General features: G+C 52.1%; 1 protein-coding gene across 4 annotated transcripts; it reads left to right on the plus strand.

Moving 5' to 3' along the window:
- Window positions 1-3,265: 3,265 nt before the first annotated feature.
- On the plus strand, window positions 3,266-23,747 carry ZIC4 (Zic family member 4). Of its 4 annotated transcripts, none has more exons than XM_029214703.1 (5): window positions 3,266-3,710; window positions 7,361-7,445; window positions 13,416-14,033; window positions 18,540-18,858; window positions 20,958-23,747. In XM_029214703.1, coding segments are annotated over exons 2-5 (1,008 nt in total). In that variant the 5' UTR covers window positions 3,266-3,710; window positions 7,361-7,375; the 3' UTR covers window positions 20,959-23,747. The 4 variants fall into 4 exon arrangements, with proteins under 4 accessions (XP_029070536.1, XP_029070538.1, XP_029070534.1 ...); XM_029214701.1 differs by lacking the exon at window positions 3,266-3,710 and adding an exon at window positions 4,570-4,686; XM_029214704.1 differs by lacking the exon at window positions 3,266-3,710 and adding an exon at window positions 5,841-6,164.
- The last annotated feature ends 1,445 nt before the right edge of the window (window positions 23,748-25,192 follow it).

Consider the following 25,192-nt stretch of genomic DNA (forward strand, 5'->3'; position numbering starts at 1 on the left):
TTAGGAGGAGGAGGAGGAGGTAGTGGAGGAGGAGGAACGGGAGGCGGAGGAAGAGGAGGAAGAAGAAGAGGAGGGAGGAGGAGTCGACCCACCTCGCGAAGTCCTAGCCTGCAGGCAGCGGCGCGGCGCGCCGGGGCGCCCGCCCGGCCAAGCGCGGGGAAGCCTGACTGCTGCGGGCCGCGAGCAAGGCGGGCTCCGGCGCCCGCCGAGCAGACCCTGCCGGCCCGGCTAGCACTTTCTCGCCGCTCAGTCTCTGCCGAGAGGACCCCGCGTCAAGGCTGCCCAGGGAAAGGCATGGAGCATCTCAGCTCCCCAAAAAAACTTCCTCCCGGATTTGTAGCATAGAGGAATGTGAGCGCCGGAGCAGCGACTGCTAGCCCTCTCTCCGCCTCGCGCCGTACGCCCCTCCTCACTTCTCCACTAGCCCCTCGCCCTTTCTTTCCTCTCTCTCTCTCTCTCTCTCTCTCTCTCTCTCTCTCTCTCTCCTTTCTCTCAGGCTCGCCTCCTCGCTCCTTCACTCTTTTTCCCCCTCTGCTTTTTGCAAAAAAAAAAAAAAAAAAAAAAAAGGGGGGTGGAGGGGGAGAAAAAAAAGAAAGAAAGAAAAAGCCAAAGAAAAGGCGCAAATCATGCACAATATTGTCTTTTGCGGTTTATCTTCCTGGGGAGAAACTTTCACCTCCTCAGCCGGGCGGTGAGCGCGAGACTGATAGCAGCAATCATTCCTGCAGATAAATGAATTGAAAGGACGACACCGTCCCCCCCTTGATGAATGGGAGCAGGGGGAGGCGTCACGTGCTGCCGACGCGGGCGCCCATTGGTGTGCCCGCGCTCCCCCCGCCCGCAGCCGCCGCGCCAACGGAGGGCGCGCCGAGGCGCCGCGCGCCTTTCATTGGCCCGCCCGCCTCATCAATCCCAGGTATTGTAAAGCGCTTGACATCCCCTTTTGACAAACAGGGCTGCCAGGAGTAGCAACTTTTTTTTAGCCAAATTTTTCCCCTCTTCTCATGGAAAAAAATTTTTGCCACGATTTCTTTTCCTTTTCGCAGTCATATACATTCTCTCTCCTCTTTATCCGTATCCCTCTCCCTTTCCCTCTCTATCTCTCTTTCTCTATCTTGTCCTTCTTCAGACCTGCTCTTAGCTGAGCGATTAGCGACTTCGGGCGTCTCCGAGAACAGGAGGCGGGGATGGGGCTGGTAAACACAGCTAAGGCACTTCCAGAATGTCCCGATTCAGCAACTTTCTTTTCTTTCTTTCCCCCTGTCCCCGCCTTGAAGGGCAGCAAAGGAGGCTTTTGTTATTTGCTCCGTTTGAAGTTCGCTTCCCTCTTGCTTCGTCCCCCTCCTGTTTATAATTTAAGATCTCGGGAGCACACAGGCACACACCACTTTCTCTTTACCAGAAATGTGATTTCTGAGGATAACCGGTTGCCTCGATTTTCTCACTGTTATCAAATCAATCAGACTTCCTGCTCCCTCCTCCCCCCAAAAAATAAGCACAGGTGGATGAGAGCTCCAACTTTCCAGGTTCAGGGTTTTTTGTTTTTGTGTGTGGGGTTTTTTTTTAGCAAATTGAAAACATTGTTGCCGATTTTTTTTTCCTTTCCTGTGTTATTCTTTTCTTTTCTCCCTTTTCCCTAGTCTCCCGTGTCTGCCCCCACTAACCCCTCTCTCTGCACTCCTGTTCCCAACCCTGGCCCCTTTCATTCAGGTAAAACTGTAAATTTCCCAACACGCCATTGTTCTTCAGGACTGCCCAAAGCTCCCTAGAAATCCCCGAATACTTTTTTTGGTATTTAAATCTGCGATAGATAGGACCAATGTAAATTTTGTGACATTCAAACCTTTTCTAGTTCACAAATCAGTCACCCTTGTCACAGTTATTGAAATTCCGCAACTCACCACACCAGGACGGTGGAAAAAGCGGGCGCGGTCTTTGTTGCCGACCAGGCTTTTGATCGCCAGAGAAAATTTACTTACCTTCAGATGAGTGAGCAGAAAAAGAAATAACACTCCCTTTGATTTAGTTAGGAAAATGCAGACATTTGGATTCAGTGCAAACATACAACACTCGCTTGTTTTCGCGATGCGGCCCTCGATTAACCTGTCTTTGCCCAGCGCAAAGTCTATTCAACAACTGCGCGTAGTTGCTTTTTGTCCCGTCCACAAAGAGCCATTGACTATATATTAAAATGATTGTTGAAAGGTAGAGGAGTATGGCACTTAAAAGCAGGAAAAAAAATCCCTGTGACTCAATCAATTAAGGCGAGCAACATTTATGCATTTCAAAAAATGCATGAGGATGCGGGGGGTTGGGGGATGAAGGTTGCATTTCTCCGCAGCTCTGTTTAAAACCCAGCAGCCCAGGCCGAGGGTTTAGCTGAAGCGTCTGCATATTCATTAGGTCTAATTATTTTCTAGTAAGGAAAACACAAAAAGCCAAGAGTCGGAATCCTTCAATTTGCCCTTTGTTTCTAACTTCATTTGGCTTCTTTGCAGCTGAATCACAGCCCTAAACTCTTTTCTCAGACAAAGAGACCTCAACTCATCCTTTCACAGGCGGCCCCGTTAGGAAACTCACCAGTGCCTGGGCGAGAGGAAAATGAAAATGAACATTTTTTGCCCAGTCGCCTGTTCGGGCTGCACAGGCTGGAAGAAGGCAGGGTCAGCGTCGGCCTGTCCTCCTTTCTGGCTTTCTGGTCTTTTCATCGACTAGATTCTCGCTTGGGGCTGGCGAGCTGAGCTGCCCTTTCCCTGGGCTCTCCCTGCTCAAAACTGGACTTCTGTTAGCTGGGATGGTTTCCTGGTGTCTGAAGGAAACTGGCTGAGCATTTGCGCTTGTTGTGCTGGGAAATAGAAATTTGAGAAAGAAAAACAATATCAAATGTTCGGTCCCCAGCAACAAGTCTGAGTGCAGCAGCCCCCGAATTCCCTGCCAGCTTTGAGTGGAACAAGGATGGGGGAATGAAGGCAAAGGGATGGGGCTTGAGGGGCGGATTTAAAAAAATACTGTTATATACTTTGTTTTTTAAAAAGATATATCAGAGCCACTCAGAGTCTTTTCTGCTGCTTACAAGGGAAATTTGGATCCTGCCTCCACTGCAGTTGTAAAAATCTTATCTGCAAGGAGAAGCTTTCTCTAGAGGCTGTACTGCTTTCACCAGGGAGAACAAATCTTGAACCCACCTCTCCTGCCTTTAAAAAAAAAAAAAAAAAAACAAGGGAGGGGACCTGAGGGGAGAAGGGTAGACGCCGTTGGGAGGGGGAGAGGGAAAATAATTCTTCAAAAAAGAAAAATCAGTCCTCTCCTCTCCTGTTCGTGGAATATCCAAGGGGAACGTTGACAAGAGGGTATTTTTAGGAAACGCGTCCAAATATACAGAGTAAGAGTGAATGTGAGAAAAAAAAAGTTGTGGGTTGTAGAAGTTATCAAGTGGGATTTGCGGCGCTCTCTGCAGGAAACGCAAGCGGCTCCAGTTCAAAGCCACATGCACCAACGTGACATATAAGCCATTAAAATATCATCCTGACGGCTCATTTCTGCTTCATCATACATTCCCTAACTGCTTCCCGAAAGCTGGAAAAGGAGAAATGAAAGATGCCCGCCTCGCTGGAACCACAAAAGAGAGGCTTGGAGGGTTTTGTGGTCCCCCTCAGGCACCTCAAAGTGATGTGCAGAAATGAGGCGATCCCGGCAACAGGTGGAGTGGGGTAAGTGCGTGAGTCCGGGGGGCAGACAGACCGGACCTGTACCCCCAGCAGCGGGGTAGGAGGCACCCAAACCCCACTGGGGTAAGAGGCCCAGCTAGATTTTTCCCCCATCCCCTCCCTCCGCAGCCCCCCAACCGTGGGTACAGGCCCCACCCCGCTGACACTGAGGGGAGGAGGGGGCCCTTCCGCCGAGAGGCTACGCTGGAGATGAGTCCATCCCTTCTTCTGGGGGGCGGTGCAAGGGGGACGAATGGGGCTCCCACTGGCACGCGGACCAAGGGCAGCTTGTTGCCTGCCCGCCTTCCCTCCCCTCTTTGTAAATCGCCTGGGTGCCCCACCGTTGGCCCAAGAAGGGGAGTCGTGGCCCAGAGCTTCCCTCGCCCCGAGTGAGCTGGGCCCGCGCAGGAGGGGGCCCCTGCAGACTGCTTCTCCGTCCTGCCCCCGCGAGGATGGCAGGGAAAGACACGGCTTCCCCTCTCCAGGGTCAAAGGAGCCAAGTTACCCCGGCTGGCAGCAAGATGATGGAGCTTCTCCACCGCTACCTGACTGGGGATGCCGGCTGGGTCAGCTGCGGGGCCCGCATCCTCGCCTTCTTGCAGTCTGGTCCTGCCTCAGGACGCTGACCGCTGGGACCCGCTCTCTGCGCGCGGCGGGCTGTGGGTTTGGGATTTGACTTTCTTTCTCCCGGATGCAAACGAGGGCTACGACTGGCTCTCAAAGGAGAAGGCCGCAGCTACCTGGGATTCTGGCCACTACCCTAGACACATGGAGGCCCTGGAAATTAGGGACAAGTGGGGCGGGAACAGAGTGAGGCTGTGAAACAGAGCTAGAACTGCCCCAAAGGGAAAGTTTGGGGTTGATGAATGGTCCATGGGGACATCTGGGAGCCAGCAAGGTCTTTGGAATGGAGAAGGGGCGTTGGAGGGGCTGGAACTTGGCCTGCACCGTCTGCAGGAAACTCCCTTTGGATCGCAAGGTCATATTTCTACCCCTTTTCCGACAGCATTGGCCTCAGAGCGACCTGCGAAGAGGCACCATGTTCCCTTCCTCTGTCTGACCGCCGGCGGTTTGTGTGTGTGTGTGGGGGGGGTGTTCAAAGGGATGGTTAAATGTCCAGGCTGGTCTTTCAAGCGACCCACTAACGCAGATTCTACTCTGGGCACACGGAGGTCGCCCAGTCTTCAGGCCCCAGCTGGGGGAACCTCAGCTTTTCCCTCTAGGGAACAGAAGAATGAGAAAAGGCCGTCGCACAACCCAGCCTCACAGCCCAAATTCCTGGTGTTTGAGGGCCTGATGAAGGGGAGCCAGGGAGGTTCCGGGTGCAGCTGGCGACAGCAGGCCACGGGAAGAGGCCGGAGCCGTTTTGCCTTTAGCCAGGGAGCTCCCAGACAGCCTGCAGGGCCCCTGCTCTGCACCCGCCCCGCCGGCCGAGCTGTGGCCGAGAGGCGGACATGCCTTTGCCGGCGCTCCTGCGGCTTAATCTGTGTGGAGCAGTGGGGAAGTCTCGGGGACTGAAGTCGCTGGCTTAGGAAGCAGGCTGAAGATGACCTCTGACCTTGGGCAGGCCTGCGCCTGTTAGGGCGACCCCACAATGTGCAGGCTTGGTGTTCCCCCCAAAGAAAAATGATGTCTTTTGCCTGTACCCACTGGCCCACTTTCATAGCTCTCCCCCAGCACAATCAATTACTGAAGCTCATTGGCACCCTTTTCTTGTCTCAAGGGAAAGAAGGCAGATTCCAATAAGTCCCCAGGTTGTGCTCCTGACTGGTGATTCAGTGCCCAGGGCTGGTGTGAGGAGACAAGTCAGGAACAATCTTTCGGGGAAAACCAAGCTGAACATTTTCAGGGCTTTTATATCCCTGGGTTGGCAAGGATCTCAGGTCCAGGGGCCCAGGGGCTGCTCCTAGATTCTCTCACCCCTCCTTCAGCGAGATGACTGGCTTGCTAAGTGGGGTCAGAGTTTGAACCAAAGGAGAAGATATTTACCCAGGTTCCATGCACAGGCCGGTGATGGAGCTGCTACAGGAGCAGCTTAAGGTTGCTCCCAGTTGCCTGAAGTCCAGCCTCTGAGACATTTGTTTGCATGCCTGTGGGTTTATAATGCACAAAAGACTGTCAGGACCTGGGGATAGAAGGGACCCAGGCCTCTTAAAGGGAGGGCTCGAGCAGCATTGTAGGTGTGGACAGAGTTCTTTAGGGAAACTCACACCCATTTCCCTCTGAAGCAAAAAAGTAAATTCTATTAGTTCCAACCAACCAGGACTTTTCCTGTGCCAGACATCCTGCCATGAGGAAATTTTAGAGCAAGGACACCCCGCACGCTGCCCTTCTGTAGGAATGCAAACTTGGGCTTTCTTTCTTTCCTGATTTGTGCGGGAAGGAGCTTATTACCTTTGGGGACAGATGCCTTTTGGTTAGAAAGAATCGAAAATAAATAAAACCCTCTGGGAAAAGGTGAGTCTAAACCCCTACTCCCACCCCTCAGGCTTGGACCCAGAAAAGAAGGGGGAGTGAAAGGTGAAAATACCTAAGCTAGTTCAAGCCCGGGTTGGCGGTTGAGGGAGGGAGAAAGAGATCTTTGAGCATAGAGAACTGGAAAGTCTTTGAGATAGCAGAGGCCCACTTGGATTTGGCCTGTGGTTCAACAAGTTAAACAACTGCTTGTTCTGTGGGCTGGAGTGTCAAGACAGGCAGACGTCCTCATTGACAGAGAGCTTGCTGTGTTTGTCCAGCCTGAGACCTTTTCAATGACTGTTTGTCTTTCTAGGCCAGATTGAGGTTTGGGGCTGGGTGAACCGCCTCTGTTTGGCTGTTCCACTGCCTTCAGCCTTGCCTGACAGATGCAGAAGTCCCCAAGATGAGTTTAAGGTTTTAAGGTGACCAAAGGCTGGATAGCTCTATCCAAAAAGTGAATTTGATAAGGAATGCAAATATTTTGGGGGTGGGGGTGGGTTATTTCTAAGCTGCTTAACTAAAAAATGTGGACAGCCAGGACCAATTGATAGAAATAATCTCCCCCCACCCCAAACTGGTGAATTTTATATTCACTTTCAAAAACCAACTGCGATGGCTTCCAGATGGGTGAGGGGGTGGAAGCCATGCGAGGGTTAGGGGATTCCACACCACCTTGGGCACAACAGGAGCTACACGCCTGCAAAGAAATTCCTCTCCTATCAGTTCCAACACTTACAACTCAATTTTTAACCTGCTAACCTCCCAGAGGACACCCAGCCCCCCTTCTCACTAAACTCAATTAATTAATGAACTTAAAGAAAATGATGGGGGCTTCTCAGATTAAAAAGTTTAAATTCTGGAGTGAGAGACCTTTGAACACTGACTGACCGAAAGTGTGCTTAACTCTACCTGTAAGGGAGATCCACAAATAAGTTACGGATAAAAATCTAGTTGGGAAATGATGATTTTTAATATTTTTTTATCAACCAGGATATATTATTTTGCAGTAAATACGGGTAGTTCCCAGCAGAAGACTCTTCTTTCACTTCCAAATTTGAAAATAGTCAAAGAAAACACTGAAAAGATCTTCAGACCAACACTTTCTTTCACTCATACATTCAGGCCACACGGTCTTGCCATACGAGCATGTAGGAAATCGTTTAACTAGTGACTGTCTCTCTTTTCTTCCCAAACAGGCTCAAAGTCAGAAAATGAGATACAAGACTTCTTTGGTGATGAGGAAACGAATGCGGCTTTACCGAAACGCCCTGAAAGAGTCGAGTAAGTTAATATCCTCTTTTGAATATTGGTTTGCTGAAGTTATTTTTTAAGTAGGAAGTTATTTTTGTATGGTTTTTTTTTTGGCCTTTTGGTTATGTTGGTTGTGAGTTTGGGGGTGTTTCTTGAATTCCAATGAAACTTAGAACAACACCTTGGTGTTTGATGCATTTGCACACAAATCAGCGACACAACGTCCCACCAGCAGCCAGCTAATCCCCCTCAATGTCTACTCATCTGGACATTCTAGAATTAATATTTGACGACTCTCTCATTGAAACAACCACCCCTGACCTTCTGCAGTTCCACTGTCACATTATTCTATGACATATTCATCTTGAATTCATTTCCGGACGATTTGATTGGAATGAGGTTTGACATGTATTGGCTTACATGAAAGGAGCAGACTTTGATCTTGGTGATGGGGTTTACATGATATGCATCATCTTTACCAGGGACACCAGCCTTCCGCAATGTGGCAGCCACGATGTTCCCACAATGTGGTGTCTGAACAGGGAGTGACTGACAGCCGCTCTGTCAGGAATACCTTCATTGTGAAGAATTTAATTTAATATTCCATTTAGAATAAGCATATGATTTAGGGTTGGGTGTTTCCCCTTTCAGGCATCTAGTTTCCCTCATTTCAACTACACCACCAGCTGATGGTTGCCTCCAAGGTATTCCCTTGTTGGTAGGAAATGCAACCTTCTTAATAAAAGTTAAATGGACAACTTAGGAAATGACTCTCTTCTATTATTTTGGGATGATTTGATGGCAAATTCTCTAGAGAGATGTGGTTATTATGTAAATTCCGTTGTTTTAATTCCTCAGTGCTGGTCTGGAAGATCCTTTAACAATGTTTCTTAATCAGTTGTCAAATGATGGTTTGCTGCGAAATTACATTTTATCCAAGCATTTTATCCAAGCATAGTTTCTTTCATACGTACTTCCATTAATGATGATTAAAGCCCAAACTTCCATAGAAGAGGGGAGGAATATCTTCCTTTATCTTCAAAATCCTGACAGACCCCTTCTCCTCTGTACGATGTGGGCATGGACCAACGGAAGGCTCCTGGGGCTTAAGTTGTTATTTTTCTCTCCCGCAAGACTAGAGACAACCTCTCACTGGAGGAATCTTGAATTCTGTCTGTGAATAGCCTACGAAGGGATTTGCCCCCTTATTTTGGATGGTACCCTGGCCAGAAACAGGGAAGAAAGGATTGAACAAGTGACTGCAGACCTAGATGCGCAATATTCAGGGAACAAGATTTGTGCTTGGCCAGGCTTTGTGCAGTGGCCCTCAGCTTCTGGGATCCTGGCTCGGGCATAAGCTGCAACAAGATAATCATCATTTAGCATTGTTGAAAAGATGAAAATGGAAAAAATATCCCAGCTATTGATCTGAAATCTCCCGCATTGTTTCCTTTCCAAGGAAGGGAAGTCAGACATTCCCCCACTTAAGCCAGTGATATGAGGAGCTATAACAGATGGTAGGGCCACCGAATATATTTCTATACAGCAGGACTAGGAAATCACTTTATTTTATGATGTTTCTTTGTCACAGCTTGGGTAAACAAAGGTGCTTAGGGCATGATTTCGAGGTCTGGAGGGATGTTTGGAGTCTGGTGGTGGAACTTGCTCCAAATAGGCCCCCATGAAAACCCCCAGTGGTTCTTGAAACTCTGCTGAAGATCTCTGAGCTGCAAATGTATCTTTTTTTTTTTCCTGCAAATCAAGCAGAAATGCTATAACCCCCAGCATGGTTAGGAATAGAATGCTTCAGCCAAACATTTGGTATTAGGGGTAAGTGTGGTGAGATAACTTTTGAAAGAAAAATTCTGAGCACCACTGAGGGACACCACTACTTAGCCTGCCCAATGAATAGTCAATGAAACCTGGAATCCTTGCTACCTGGGCACTGGAAGACTCAAAGGAATGGCCCTGAAAGCTAAAATATGCCTCACTGACATCGGTGCCCCATCTGTCATCTGTGATTAGCTGGATACTGCTTTGGGGCTTATTTCAGAGATACGCCTTGAAGACCCTTATGTAATCACCCAAAGTTCCCTGTTTATAAATATTAGTGAGTAAAATGGCTTTTTTTTCTCCCTATCTCTGTCCCTGAGGAAATGTCCCTCTGGGAGAATGCTTGGTCCCATTGCTGTGTTCAGCCAACCAAGGTGTGAACCACGTGGCTCCAAGGCACTTGCAAAGATTAGGTAACCTTAGCGACCTTAGGTCAACTGACCCCTGACTATTCAAGAAGCGTCTACCCAGGATGGGTCCAGATGTTTTCAGTGCTTCAAAAGAAGTCTGCATCTGGGAAGGAGCTCCATGGGGCCAGGTTACTGTCGGTGAATTTGGCTGAATCAGATGTATCTGCCCTTTCACTGTTGGCACAAAAAGCCATACACATGTTCAAAGCTTTTCAAGGGTAAACTTATCAAGAGAGACTGTAGTGCAGTAACAGTCTATTGTATATAACTTCTGCTTCTTATCCCTGGAGTCTGTGGAGTCAGTGCTTAGAATTCGGGGCGGGGGTTCCCACAAATTTGGATGGGAAAAAACGCATCTTTATTTTCGCCGCCTCCTAATGGAATGTTACAGCTTCTTCTTCTGTTATGAGTGTGGGCAAAAGCACAGGATTATTAAAGTTCACTAGCTTCACCAGGTTTCCAAAAGGGTCCACAACCTAAAACAACTTGAATACTCCTGTTCTGTTATTCAAAGCTTTTGATGCGGGTGTGGTCACGGTGTATATATTAAGTGCTTCGTTTTTGTGCAAATCAGAGTTTTAATGGAAGCCAAATTAGATGGTTAGTTTTGACAAACATCCTGAACAGTAGGTTGTAGATTGCCAACTTTCGGATGGGAAAGAAAATATTTTCACTGTTGGACTACTGCATCAGTGCCCCAGCACTTAGGCCTCAATGCTGCTGGAGGAGCTGACTAAGTTCTATGTTGATGAATGGTTAGGAGAAAGTGCTGGGCAAGGGGCCCCAAAGAGGAATATGCTGGTTTGTTTTTTTGTTTTGGTCTTTGTTGTTTTCAGAACCCTTCATGGGTTTGCCTAGACAACTGTATCATTCAAAAGACACCTGCGTGGTGAGAAGCCTTGAAACCAGCGCTTTGAGGAAGGGAAAACAGGGCAGGAAAACAGAGAGGAGGCACCTGTGGGCAAAAGGGATAAACCGCAGAAAGCAAGAGTGTGGGAGAGGGTGAAAGCCAAGAAAGGAGACAAATCCTCCAAGTCTAGTCTCAACACTGCTGTGTGGAAGCCCTTGGTTTCCAGAGCAGAAGGGCTTCAGCTGTCAAATGCTCTCCTTCAACTTTTTTTTTTTTTTTTTTTAATGCTAACTCAGCATCTATTGGTAGCTTGCTTAAGCTCTTCCGGCCGGAGGAGCAAAAAGACCTGGACTTGTCAAAGCCGAGGAAAATTGTTGTGGAAGTTAATCCCTCGCTAAATTGCGGCACTGAGCCAGGAACAATGCATTAAATGAAGAAAGGCTCAAAGAATCTGCCAACCATTATAAATAAGTTAATTATTTTTAAAAATTTAAAAGAAACCGTTATTTACTGACCAGGAAATGTTTAAGAATAGTTCTTGGTGCTGGAGATGGCTGGGGCAGCTCAATCAACTTCATCAGAGTTCCTTGTAATCTGTCCAAACTTCTCACCTCTGCTAGGGGAGTGGGGTCTTTTACTCAGTCCTTCAAACTTCTCTTAAAAACCCAAGTCTTTCATTGCTTTGAGGGCACTTTCTATGGCTGCCGGGGAGCCCCGAGAGAACTTAGGTTGGCATTTTCGGCTACTGAGTGCAACGCAGGCTTGAGGGCCAGCAGCACTTTAAATCGCCGGGCGATGCAGCCGGCCCTAGCCGGTCGGCACAAACAAAGGACACTCCTCCCTGTTTATGCCACACTCGGCTGGTCCAGAACTGAAGGTTTCTTCCACCGGCCGATCCCCACCCCAAGACAGAGGAACCCGCAGCCCGGGAGGGCATCCCGCGAGAGGAGGCCGTGGCCCGAGGTCGCTCTCACAGCCTGGGCCGGGAAACGTGGCCTCGGCTCTAGGCAAGCGAGTAGAGACAGAGACTCCGGCCGCGGGCAACAAGTGGCCAGAGGGAGCTCAAAGTGGAAACGATTCTTAAGTTCCCTTTTCCAAAGGCTCCGCCCGGCGGCAGAGTACAGAGCTCAGGACCGCAATTTGATAGTGGGAGAGAGACCTGGGGTGGGGACCCGCTCCGCCTCGCTGCGCTCCCCTCGCCTTTATTTCTTTGGCCCGTCGCCCGCTGGTCGGTGTGATTTGCGGCGGGAAGGATTCTTAGGCCCTCTTGGGAGGGCGGTATGGGTTCGAAGCTAGCCTCTCCCAGGTCATCACCGTCTCCGGCCCAGTCCTGGGGCTCGGCTCAGGGCCAGATTCTTGGGTCCGCCAGTCTCTGGGCGCTCCAGGCACCCGGGAGGAGGGGCCGGCAGGGCTAAGTGGGAAGAATGGAGTGGGGAGAAGACAGAGGGGGAGGGGAGAAGAAAGGATCCAAGTAGGAAGGCGAAGAGTGCTCAGGGGTTTCGTGTAACTGAGAGCGAGAGCTAGATAAAGAACGAGAGCGAGAAAGCTGAGCGACGCGAGAAAATTTGGAAAAGCGAGAAAACAAAATTAGGCGCAAGGGCTGTTAGCCTAGGATCGCCCCCGCTCCCGGCCTCCTAGTCTGCAGCCGCCTTTCCTCCCTGGATCCCGGCCCTCGCCTCCTCCCGACTCCCGGGACAAGCTGCCGAAGCAGGCCGCAGTCCCCGCGCTCCGGGTGCTGTCCATCGGCCCCAGCAGGGCTGGGGGGTCCGGTCTGCCCGGAAGGACTTTATGTGCAGCGCAACGCCCCTCCCCAAAGCTGTGGGGAATGGAGGCATAACCCAGCCCCGCTCACTTCCAAGAGCGGCGAGGCAGAGCAGATCTACCCAGCTTTCGGGGAGAGAAGGGGGAGGGGCTCACGAGTAGAGAAAAGAATCCGCGCCCGGGTCAGAGCGCATGAGCAGTAGAAGCGCGAGCTGGGGGGTGGGGAGGGGAACGGGAGCAGTTGTGACTGTGTGTGTGTGTGTGAGAGAGAGAGAGAGAGAGAGAGAGAGAGAGAGAGAGTGTGTCCCCGTGCAGAGGGACCTGTCATTGCTGACGTCGGACCGGGACGCGGGCCAATGGGCGACTTAGGCGATTGTTCCTCTCGGCGGGCCCGGGCCACGGCCCCGAATCTCTATTCACTATCTCACGCGCCCCGCTGCTGCCTCTGTAGTATACAGGATTTCAAGTAGGCATTAAAAACTGATAGGGAGAAAAAAAAGTCACAACCCAAAACTTGAGGTGGGGGGGAACTTTGCAGAAGTTGTCTATGGCTGTTCTTTCCCCTCCCCGCTGTCAGGTGACGGTGGCGTGAGCGCCCCGACCTAAGGAGCTCCGGGGAGTCCCGGCCGGGATGCAGCAGGCCTCCCTCTCCCAGCCGAGCTGGGCGCTGAAATTCGTATATATGGCCGGGGCTCTTGGGCACCACCACCACCTACAACATCACCACTTCCCCCACCTCCACTCCCCCGCAGGGCGCCGCGGCCCCGAGGGCCTTGGGGAGTTGGCCGCCAAAGCGCGCTCGGAGCGCCAGTTGGACCCCTTTGGAGCAGAGCCCAGGGGCACCCAGCAACCCACAGCCTCAGCATTGCGCACCCCACTACCCCTTCCACCCACCCCGCCGCCACCATCACTCTCCTGCTCATGAAGCGACAGGGGGCTCTACCGAACAGCCGCCCATCCGGACCGCGGTGGAGGCGCTTGGCCTCGCGTTGTCCGCCCGGATCGCAGCCGCCGCAGTCTGGCTTTCGGTGCCGGCGTTGACCACCGAGGCCGTGGTGCGGCTGGGCTGGGCCTGCCCCCTGGGGCCGGGTAGGACGCTCAGCCCTCGCCACCCGTTCTCACTCGCGCTATTTGTCTCAACAACAGGTAGCAGCTCCGGACACCATGGCCCCCAGCTCGCTGCCGCCTCCAGCCCCTCGGTGTTACCGGGCTTTCACGAGCAGCCTCCCCAGGCCTCCCCTAGCTGCACTTTGAACGGACTCCTGCGTCTGGGGCTCCCCGGAGACATGTACGCACGGCCCGAACCCTTCCCGCCGGGACCTGTGGCCCGCAGCGACGCCCTGGCAGCTGCCGCAGCCCTGCATAACTACGGGGGCATGAACCTGACCATGAACCTCGCCGCACCCCACGGTCCCGGCGCCTTCTTCCGCTACATGCGCCAGCCCATCAAACAGGAGCTTATCTGCAAGTGGCTGGCGGCCGACGGCCCCGCACCCCCGCGCCTCTGCTCCAAAACTTTCAGCACCATGCATGAGCTGGTCACGCACGTCACCGTGGAGCACGTCGGAGGCCCTGAGCAGAGTAACCACATCTGCTTCTGGGAGGAGTGTCCGCGCCAGGGCAAGCCCTTTAAAGCCAAATACAAACTTGTAAATCACATCCGCGTGCACACGGGCGAGAAACCCTTCCCTTGTCCTTTCCCGGGGTGTGGCAAAGTCTTTGCTAGATCAGAAAATCTCAAAATACACAAAAGAACTCACACAGGTCAGTATTCGCCACTGTCTGTCTCGTTCGGACCCTCTGGGGAGGCAGGGGGCCTCTTCTGGGCCCTCGGAGCTGGATTTCCTCAAGTTCCACCTGGGCGGGGAGGGGGGATATTTTGGTGTTTCCATGAGCCAAGTTCATAAAATATTAATTATGCCCTTCAATTAGAATCACAGAAGTTTCCTGAGGCTGTGTGTGGGAAGGATAGTATGAGATTTCTGCTCTGGGGGTTGGGAAGGGGATGCTTGGGTTTCTGTGTGTGCAAATGTGTGGTCCCTGCTTACGGAGTTTGATTTTAAGGCATTTTAAAGGGCACTGTTCCCCAAAGTTGTAAAGACATAGGAACAATTTAATTTTTCCCTGTCCCTTTGGAATTGTGTGAGGCACACTCTTCCAATAGTCAGCCTGACAACCTGACTGCCACCTGAATGGAGAGCGCACCAGGCCCTTAGTGACTTCTTTAGGATTTGAGGGTCTCATGGGCTAATTTTGCCCCGGTTTTGGAGCCTTGGCGACCCACACTCGGGACGTTTCACAAACCCTCCCTTTTGCTTTAGCAGAGACTCATTCACCTTAAATGTCATTTACTGAGCTGTTAAGTGAAATGGGGACATGTGTCAACCACATCTGTTACTTCTAGTTAACAGAAAGAAAAGGAGCCCTCTCAAAAGCCTGCAAAGTTGAACTCCTCTGGCCAGAAACATCTCTAATTAATGCAATTGCAAGGAGAAAGTTTTCACACTTCCCAGAACAGCCTGTGAAGTTACATTAATTAGTTTAGCAGCCCGATGTTTGTATTCTTCTTAGCTAGGGTTTTCTTGCCCTGGCTTCCTCAAAGTTTAAGAAGTCAACATCTCCCCTCCTCCATTTTGGGTGCGGGAGAAGGGGACCGATGGGGGAGACAGAGGGGATGAAATAAGTTCCAGCTTGGTGCCCCACTTCTACTCCCTGGCACTCTGCCTTACGCACGTCTATTCTTGGTGAAAACATCCTCAATTATTAGAGTCAAAGAACTCACCCAGGTTGGCACTACCCGGGAAAGAAGCTTGCTAAATCCCACCTTCTCCGCCCAAACCCTTCAGTCTTGGGGAAGGTCCCTGGCTAGGACATTGGCACACTCGGAGGCCAGGTTAAAGTCCACTTTTAAGTCTCCTACTTTATTTCGGAAATGTATAGTTTTTCTGAGCTGTTTCCAGGATTCCTCCCCCCACAACCTCTCGCAAGCATTTGTCCCCCCACTCCTCCCTCCCTCCGATTTTTATCCAGGGGAAGAAGGAGAGAAGTGAGACCCAGATCGCCGCCCTCAGGCTCCCTATTCATTGAGCTGGCGGCCCGCACCACGAAGGTAGACTCGAAGTCCTGAGCCAGAGTAGGAACTCATTTTTAATGACAGGGGGGTTTTAAACAAACTTTTACTGCTCTTTGCCGGCCTACTGTTTGAAGTCCGTGAAGCAGAAAATGGTTAAATTCTCAGTGCAATCGACCTACAGCAGAGAATCAAGTTCAGTGCGCCCGAGCTGGCTCAGGTTTGCGTCTATTCAGAACAGAATTCTAAGTGCATCCTTTCCCTTTCCACTGGCAGTCCTGATTCATTATCACCGGAGTTAAAAAAAAAAAAAAAATCTACAGAGCCTCTCCTGCTTGGGCGTTTCCCTCAAACCCTCCTCCTAAGTAATGAAAAGAGGAGAAAACAACAACAACAAAATGTTTCTCAAATGGCAATAGACCTCACTACAAATTATTCATGAAGACGGTTCTCGATTCAACAGGAAAATAATTGCCTTTTCAAATATTAATGGCGTTTCATTTCCTCGAGTCGCGGAAGCGGCGAATAGGCTGCTTTCTCAGGAGTTGAGATTTTCTGGGATCTGAATCCAGGGCCTGGCTTCGGGGGCAGCGGCTCCGATCCCACTCCGAAAGCTTTCGCTTTGCGGCGGTCACAGAAATCCCGAAACAATGATGCCGCCGCGAGGGAGACGCGGGCCTGCCGCCTTTCCCGGGACCCCTGTGTTGCGGGCTCACCCCACTCTCCCAGGCAGTCGGTAGAGGGAGGTAGGGCTGGGATCCGAGGCAGAGGAGAAGAGACCGCGCCGGGGCGGAATGCTCGCACAGCCCGGCCCAGCCACAAGTGCGAGAAAATGGCGCGACTCGAACCGCCCCGCCACTGCCAACTTTGTCCGGCGGGCCTGGCGCCGGGCCGGGTCAGGGGCCTCTCGCGGCTGCTGAGGCTCTAGGAGGAGACTCCGGGCCTTTTAGGACTCAACCTCAGGCCCAGGCTACTCAGGGCGGGCTGCGGGGTCCCGGCCCAACCCTGCTTCTCCACATCCACCCACCCACCCACCTAGGGCTCAGCGCCCAGATCTGGTGGGAGGGAGAGGGCGGGAGGCTGCGTGTTGGGTGGGGCGGGGGGTGCGCAGAGTTAGGCGAGGAGTCCGGGGCTCCTCCCGCTGCTGGGGAGAGGCCGGGAGGGCGCGGGGGCGCGGCCTCACCTGGCCTCCCAGGGGCCTTGGAACTTCCAGGCTGCCCATATCACCTTCAGTGCCCTGCTTTTTTTGCCTCAGTACCTCGTCTGGAACGAAATCATTGTTTCTGTTTTACATGAATGTCCAACAAGGCGCTCACAAGATGGGATATGTGTGTGTGGGGGGGGGATACTTGGGGGGTGGCAATCAACCTCAAATTCTATTTCTCCTCTGTTGTCTTAGCAGATCTTGATTTCTTTTGCAGGTCCTGAATTACATGATTCCTGTAAGTGATTTTAGAAAGAAAAGACAGAAGGAAGGGAGGAAGAAAAGTTTTAGTTTTGCAGATGCTAACAGGGATCAGAGGGGAGAAAACGAGGGGCACATAGGGACATAGGGTTTATTGTGCATCTTTCTAAATAAAACTGTACCGCTGTGCCGAGAAACGGCAGATGCCAGCACTGTCCAGTGTTCCACTGTACGAACAATACTCCTGCAGCGGGAGGACGCAGCGGCCGCGCAGTGCAGGAGCCCTGGGCTCTAACCCGCTGCCGTGCGGAGGCGAGGGTTGTGCGCAAACCTGTGGCTCTACCTAAGCCTCAAGAGGACTCGGGAATAGGGGCTTTGTTTATTCAAACCTGCCCCAAAGCACCCATCTTTCCTGGAAGCGGCGGGAGAAGCAACCCCAAAGGCAACATTCCACCAGCCGGGCATCTCTCCCTCCTTAGCCAGACGCTTGGCAGTCTCTCCCTCAACCCAGGGCGCCCGGTAGCATCCATTTGTTGCAGCACCCGGACATTTCTTTCTCTCCTTCCTTTAGCATCTGCAACTCCAGAGGAACCTGGGCTTCCGGGTTCTTGGGGTCCTTTCCTCCCCCACACGCTAGCAAATCCAGCCGGCGGTGAGCTCCCGGCTTGGGACTCTGTCCTCGGCCAATATTTCCACCCTAGCGCGCGCTCGCGCCTTCCCGCGGCTCTACAGGGCATCACACCACTGATCAGAGCCCCTCCTGGGCCTACCCCGGCTGCCCGCTTGCCCTCCGGTCCGCGGAGCCAGGCCTCGCCTGATCGCAGCAGCTGCGCTCATCCTGAAGCCACCGCAACCACGGGTGCGATCGCGGAAATGGCCCCGGATCCCGCTTGGCCCAGGCAGAACCTGCCTTGCCGGTTTCTCGGCTCAGGCTGGGGAGACCGGACCGTGGGCCATGGGTGGTCTAGGGAGGCCGCCCGGCCTCTCACAGTCAGTTCGGACTGGGAGAGCCGGCTCTCCGCGGCGGAGTCTCCGGGAAGCCGCTGGAGCAGCGTAATAAAATATTATTGCCGGCGCGAGTATCTGGAGGGATCCCGGATGGTTTAGGCAAGATTTGAAGAATGCTACTAAATGTTTGCCCTCAGGGGGTAGAGGGGAAGGGGGAGGGGGCTCTAGTCCCCGTAAAAATCGCGTCTGAAGTGAATTGCTCAGAGTACCTCTCCCTGCAGCACGAATGCACATCATGCACATGCCGTGTGCATCGGCTGCGCATCCTGATATTATTCCATCGCTTTGGCGTTTGCACAAAACCTACTTTAAGAAACAATTTGGGCCAGGATGTGTTTGGGGTGGACCGCTGGGCGGGGAGTGGGGAGCAAAGGCATTTGGCTGTAACAGCAATTTTGAGCATATGAGAGCTCCTCAGTCAACTCTATTCTCCGGGCAAAGGTGCTTCTGGCTCCAGGTGGAGAAAATCTGGAGGAAAACAAACGGAGTGGATCAGGATTTTCCAGGAAGGAAACTCGACTAAGATGGAGTCTTTGTTTCTCCTGCTCCGTCCCCTCCCCCCAGGTCCCGGCGGGAGAAGGGGAGGGGGGAGGCGTGCAGGAGGGAGCTGAGGGGGCGCGCTCTGAGCGGGGAAAGGGGGTGCCGGGCTTGCGGCGCCGGGGAAAGAGGTTTCCGAATTTTTTGGTGGCTCTCTTCCCAAAAATGGCAGAGAAATTGGGGTAGGGTAGTGAGGCCGAGCCGGGGCCACAGCCCACGCGCACTAATGTCTCTGCGTTGCCTCCACCAGGGGAGAAGCCCTTCAGGTGCGAGTTCGAGGGCTGCGAGCGGCGCTTCGCCAACAGCAGCGACCGCAAGAAGCACTCGCACGTGCACACGAGTGACAAGCCCTACACGTGCAAAGTGCGCGGCTGCGACAAGTGCTACACGCACCCCAGCTCGCTGCGTAAGCACATGAAGGTGCACGGGCGCTCGCCGCCACCGCCCAGCTCTGGCTACGACTCGGCCACACCGTCTGCCCTCGTGTCGCCCTCGTCGGACTTCGGCCGCGAGCCCCCGGTGGCCTCCTCGGCGGCGGTGGCGGCGCGTAGCGCCGACCTGAGCGAATGGTACGTGTGTCAGGGCGCGGGCCCCGCCCCCGCTGCCCCCGCTGCCCCCGCAGCGCCCCCAAGCCCCGCGCAGCCACCTGGCCCCGCCGCCGCCGCCTTCGGTGCCAGTGTTGCTGTTGCGGTTGCTGCTTACGCGTACCCTGACTGCCAGGTCTAGGCCGGGTTATTGAGGCTTGAAGAGAGAGTGAGGAAGGAAGCAGGGAAGGCAGGAAGGGAGGAAGGTCACCACTAATAGTTGTTAGAGCTCAATGAATATGCTGCTATAATGTCCATTGTCTTAAAATATCAATATGGTACCCATATGGATTCTACAGTCACATCCAGCACCGCCCCCCCCCCAGACGCCCTCATGACTGGGTAGCTTGAAACCAGGGTTGGGATAAAGAAAATAGAGAAAGAGACAGGCAGAAGGTAAACAAGAAAACATATTAGGAGAGTTTCTGTGCAATCTTGGCCACTGCAGTCGGCAAAAGTAACACCGCAAAGTCCTTGTGTGGTTCACAGAATGGGAAATGTTTTCCTGGAGGCCTGGGCCTCCCGGATAGCCACAACTACTCCGTTCCCAGCTCCCAGTCGGAGCCTCCTCGGAAGTTCCTGTGGCGGGAAGGTGGCAGAGGGAATTCCTGAGCCGTTGTCTTCCGTCCTCTTTCCTTCCTCTTTTGCCTCCCTACACTTCCCCTCCCCCAGCTATTTAAATCCCAGATGCAAAATTTTCCAACCGCTTCAATAAGGGAGATGATAGGGAAGAGGGGGGAGGTTCAGCATCTTCCCTAGGGATTTTATGCCCCTCCCCCAGAGACTGGCCCAAGCACACAGAGACATCTGTCTGCCTGTCTGTCTGCTCTGTATGCATTATATACTGGGGGTAAGAGGGGAGTCCAAACAACAGGAATTACAGACAAAAGAGCGGTAAAGGGGCTTTAAGATTCAATGCTCTGAGGCCTCCTGAGAACAATCACCCTCTCCTCACACCCCACAATTGTTGAGGAGCTGCCTGTGGAATCTTTTGGGTGCTTGGCATTGGGGGTGCAGAATGGGCCAATGATGTCACTGAGGCCAGACCTCCACAGCAAAGGGATCCAGCTTAGGCTACAGAGTCTGGACGAATCACGTCAATTCTGTGATGGTCTTTGTCAAAAATCGCACAATGTTGGTCTTAGTTTTAAATTTTAAAAAGGCGGGGGGGAGGGGAACAAGAGATGAACTGCAATAATAAATGTTTTAAAGGCAAACACCCAATGGGTCTAGATTGAATGTGTATGTGATATGCTGGGTACCAAATCCCCTGAAAAGGAACCAGATGTTGGGGGCAGGGAAGAGAAAAAATCTGTGCAATTGTTGCCAAGGGAGGAAAAAAATCAGGGCCTGGTTCCCAGTCTGTCACCCTCTGCAGGGAGGATGGTGCTGCTTCAAATTCTTGCTAAGATTTGGGGTGGGGGGGAACGTGAATAAAACGGAGGGGAAAAAAGTTTTGGTAGACCCATCCCACTCCCCTAAGAATTTGGAGATAAGTAGGGGTGTGGTACTCCTACCTAGGGGGAGCCCCCAAAGAGCTCAATTTAAAAAGCTGAGCCCAGCAAACAAACCCTGATTCTGCCACTCTGCTGGATTTTCTTCTGTTCTTTCCTCTTCAGACACCATTCGAAGATTCTCACTCCTGCCCCGTGGCCGCACACTTCCATCAGATAAATAACGTCCTAACCGGAGAGGGACTGTTTTCATTACTCCTAATAAAAACCAGAATCTTCCAAATACATCCTTAGTGAATCCGTCCTTGTGGAAGGGTGTCTGCAATCCCCTTCCCGCCCCGCCGCCACTACAATAGGGCCCAGAGGTCTCCTAGCCAAGGGCCCACGGTCGGCAGCAAACAACTCTTTCCCATCGGGAAACACCCGCCCCACCGCCAAGGTACAGAGGGCATCTGGGGAACTTGCTTCTGAAGATGTTAAAAAATTTCCCCCTCTCCAAACAGGACTCCTTTCTTTCTCTTCTATTTCTAGGCCCCATTTTGCCTCCCACCCCCATCCAAAATAATGAAATAAAATAAAAATGCATAGTCGGTCACTAATCGCCTTTAATTTTTCATTTGCTTGTTACAGATGTCCACCGCGTTGCTCGCAAGGTAATCTCGCCCTGCGCAGCTGAGCGCCCGCATCTTGCGCCTGCGACATCAAAGGGCCCGCGCACAAAGCAATGTTTCTTCGCCACGGTGCATCTTCATGGTAAGTTAGGATTTCTATGGCAATGGGCAAGTCGCACTGAAATCCTGAAAGGCCGAGCCTGGAGCCCGTCCAGGCTTTTCATTAAGGACATAATATTTACGTCTAACAGGCCTTTTTTCTTGTGTATACAAGTATATATTTTTGTTTGACGCGGACTAAATCATTTTCATTTAATTTCCGGTAAACAAAACCCACGCGAATGGGCACTTGTTCCCGATCATAATAAAAATGGATAATAATGTGAGGGAAGAAAAGGGCCGCTTGAATCGCCGCTCAGCTCCCTTTGTTTCTGCTTTCTGCGGTGATCAGAGGGCGCATTTGGGTTTGATGGCGAGTTTCTAAAGGCGAGGAAATGGTTTGTAAGAGGGGAAAGAAAAGGAGAAAGGTCTAATCAAGCTCGGGTTGTTCAAAGAGTCGGGTTTTGGGGTTGAAAGTGTGAGTTTGACGGTGCATCAGCATGCCGCGTTAGGCTCGCCATGGAAATGCGCGCGGGGAGCGGCCGCTTCAAAGGCGGCACACTTCACTGCAGACACTCTATTAAGATACATTTGCGCTGACCTTTGCTTTCACGCCATTTAATACTGTCACTGTGCTCTCCAGTATATACTTCCTCCTTAGGACCTGCCTCGCCAGCGTTTAGGGGTTCACCTGGCACTCCGATGGGGGCGGGGAAGGGGCGCTTTGGCAGCAGGGAAGCTTTCAGGAAAGGGAGGAGACAGACTCGTGCATCTTGACTGCGCCCGAAAGAGGCTCCAGGGTCAGAAGTAAATAACTTTAGGACGAGCTCAGAAGCTTAACAAATGAGCATCCCCAGCTCGGTTTTGTGCCAAGTGCCTCTCAGCATCTTGAGCGTGTTGGAGGCCTGAATTTCAATGGGACTTGGGGGAAGGAAAGGAGCCACCCTGGATGAGTCTGGGGAGTTCAGACTGTGCCTTTGGGACATTTTCACTCTGGCCCCCAGTCCAGCCCATTTTGCCCCTCTCTCCCGGAAGTTTCTCACAGACCCCCAAACTTGTTTCTCCGCAGGGTGGGGCGTATGGTACCCCTCAGGCCTGCTCTGGCCCTGGGCACAGACTCCAGAGCCCAAGGCCAAGGGGATAGGGAAGATGGCAGGAAAGTTAGAAGTCCATGTTCCCTTAATTGTCTTGTTGTTTATTTTATCCAAGTACCCCAGTGAATAGGGGAAAAATAAACACGGTGGAAAAAAAATCAAACAGTGGAGTCTTCTTTAGTGCCAGTCCTTGTGGTTGAATAAAAAGGATGGTCCGCTTTCTATTGAGCTGAGAAATCTTTGAAGTGGGAGTTATTATCTGAGGCATTCCTGCTTGTCGTCCTAACAACGCTGATGAAACGTAAAAGGTTCTTTGTCAGCGATTTGTTCTCCTCTCTGTCAAACTCCCTCTGCCCCGTTAGTTTCAAACCGTTTCTAAAGAGATAAAATCTAACTTTTTTAAAAAAAATACATGCACATTACACTAACTGATAACTTAGGGCCAAGTCCTGCTAAGGGAAAAACAAAAGCAATGCAGAGACATCAGGTCCAGAGCCTGTGGAGGTGTGCAGGTGTTGAGGGGCCCTTTGCCCAGGCTCTGGGACAGGAGGGAAAGAATGCAGAGACAGCGCAGGCAGAGGGTATACACCCTAAGCCTACACTGTATGTCTGCTTCTCTCTTCTCTGGTCTGCACTCAATTAGTCCAAGTCAGGTCACCTAGAGACGCCTCAAGTTCCCAATATTCTTGCTCCGAATCCTTGGAACCAAGGCTGCAGCCAAGCAATTGTTACTATTTCCTGCTCCTTCGAAGACAATCTCTGCTAAAAATAGACCCATTGTGTGTTTCTTCCCACTAGCAGCAATCAGCAAGCTCTTTCTGCCATTAATAGAAAGGAGAGTGGCTTGAGGGAGAGAGACATTTTTATAATTTCCTGTTTTCTTCAGAATCTTGGCATTTGGAGTTCAGAAGGTCCACGACCCCAAAGTGCATGCAAACGCCCCCCTCCCATCCACATGTGCAGTTCTAAATTTCATATTGTGCTCAAGAAAGAAACTTTCACCCGTCCAGCTTTCCCCAAACCTTCTGATGTAGTTTTAAAGGTGGTTTAAATAAACAAGGATGTTCCAGCCTCCCCACCCCGTGTGTGCTGACTAAATGATTTGTAAAGAAGTTTCCCCACGCTGTAACCCATGCTGTTATTATAGTTGCTACAAAATGTTGTCTCTTATACTGATTTTTATTTGTTTACTTGAGGTCCCCATATGTTTGTTTATATTGCTAATTTATGGGACAATGTAATGATTGCAATGAATGTGAATTATACAGACGGGCAAATGTCTTGTAATCATAATTCACACACCCAAGAAAGCCTGACTGAAATCTTATACTATTTGGTACCCTCTCTAGCCACACTGTTTGTGATTTATCACCTGTCCCCTTAGCATCCTTAAATTATGAACTAACTTGAAAGAAAAAAAAAAGTTGTTATGTATTTTACTGAAAGTGATTGTTGAATGAAAACATAGTTGAAAGCTGTGGTTTAATCTTGCTGTAAATATGTAAAAATGAATTAAAATCTGTGATTCCTTTTCCCTTCAAAGGCTTTTGTGTACATGGAGCTCCGTTTTGCTATTTTCTTTGGAAATAAACGATGTGATGTTCCCCTTCCCCTTTCGAATCCGAGTGTCCTGTTACTGCTTCATCATCTTGGGAGAGATGTGGGGCCCTTCCACAGCATCCCGTCTTCTTCCCTGCCTTCCCTCGGGGCTTCGCAGAGACAACTCTAAAGCCTAGTTGTTCGGGGCAACAAAAACACAGGGACCTACCTAAGCAGCCTTCGTAGAGAAGACTTCCCTCGATCCCAATTTCACCCCAATGACACTGGCACTCATTAACCGGTTTCCATTGCGGAAGAGAAGAATGTAAAACCATGCTCGCAGTGTCTTCCGAGAAAGGCTGTCTTCCGCGGCACCGCGCCCCCTCTCGCAAACCACCTCTGACTTCCCAGAGAAATGTCTGGTAGCTGGCGGGAATAAAACAAAGAAAAAGAAAGGGCGGGTTGGCTCCAAGCCTTCCCTAAGCCCTAATGGGGTACCTTGGGCACAGTTGCCCGCAGGAGTCTTCCCAGCTGGGCGCTCCTCTCTCTGGGAGTAGCGGATGCTCAGACCTCTCGACTCCCTACTCCCTTCAGAGAGCTGCGAAGAGCCAAGTCCTAAGACCGTGTGGCTACAGCCCACAGGACTCTTCTCTGAGCCCCGATTGGGAGACTGGGCTCGTCAGTGAGTTTTAGCATCTGATGCAGAAGCTCTCTTATCCAGCCCGGCCACTGGAGAAATTATTTCAGATGTATCAGAAGCACCTGAACCACCAGAGCCTTGCTGCACCCTCCCTTGTGGACACTGAGCCTCCGGGCACTCGCGTGCCGGGCTCCCTTGCTCCTACTGCGCAGGCGCCGCATCGGCCTGGCCGGAAGAGGGAGAAGTTGGGCCTCCAGGGCCTGGCTGGGGCTTGGGATGCTCTGAGCGGGAAGACGACGGCTCTTGGGGTCTGGATGCTAGGTTCCCTTCGAGAACAACTGGGAGAACCAGCTTGTAGGGCAAGGGCGGCAGGCCTGCAGAGAAGGTTGCGGGTGGGACCTCAGCGCGCAAAGGTGCCAGGGCGACGCGCGGGTGTGAAAAGAGCGGCCCCGAGGGGACGGCCACTGGAACCGCCGCGACACGTCCGAGTCGGTGGGCGCCGCGAGGGAGGAGGTCCTTGACCATTAGTCCTGGGATGAGCGCCCCCTCCCGTCCCTCTCGCCGAAGGGTCCCCCTCCTCCGGGTCCGGGACCAGTTAAAGGAGCCTCTCCTGCTGTTTGGGTCCCCCCGCCCGGCCTCTGTGGGAGAGCGCACTCAGGAAAGCCCTTTCACTGACGGAATCCTTGTGGTGGGACCAGGTGGGGATGAGAAGGGCCCCGGGCACCCCGGGCCAGGGCTCTTCCAGGCTCGTCGTCTGATCCCGCTGTCTCCCGTCCGCACGGCCGCCCCAGGAAACGTCTGCCAGAGGAAACGTCCGCGCCTCCAGCTGCGCCTTCGCACCCCGCCTGGGACCGCACTGTGCCACAGGGGCACCGGGGAGTC

The sequence above is a fragment of the Monodon monoceros genome, unplaced genomic scaffold (genome assembly GCF_005190385.1).
Source record: "Monodon monoceros isolate NGI ecotype Baffin Bay Population unplaced genomic scaffold, NGI_Narwhal_1 Super_Scaffold_11, whole genome shotgun sequence".
Taxonomy (NCBI): Eukaryota; Metazoa; Chordata; class Mammalia; order Artiodactyla; family Monodontidae; genus Monodon; species Monodon monoceros.

Coding starts and splice junctions, on each gene's coding strand:
- ZIC4 (XM_029214701.1), top strand. CDS start 4,570: ATGAATGGTCCATGGGGACATCTGGGAGCCAGCAAGGTCTTTGGAATG. Junction 4,687..7,360: donor AACTCCCTTTGGATCGCAAG/GTCATATTTCTA, acceptor CTTCCCAAACAG/GCTCAAAGTCAGAAAATGAG. Junction 14,034..18,539: donor ACACAAAAGAACTCACACAG/GTCAGTATTCGC, acceptor TGCCTCCACCAG/GGGAGAAGCCCTTCAGGTGC.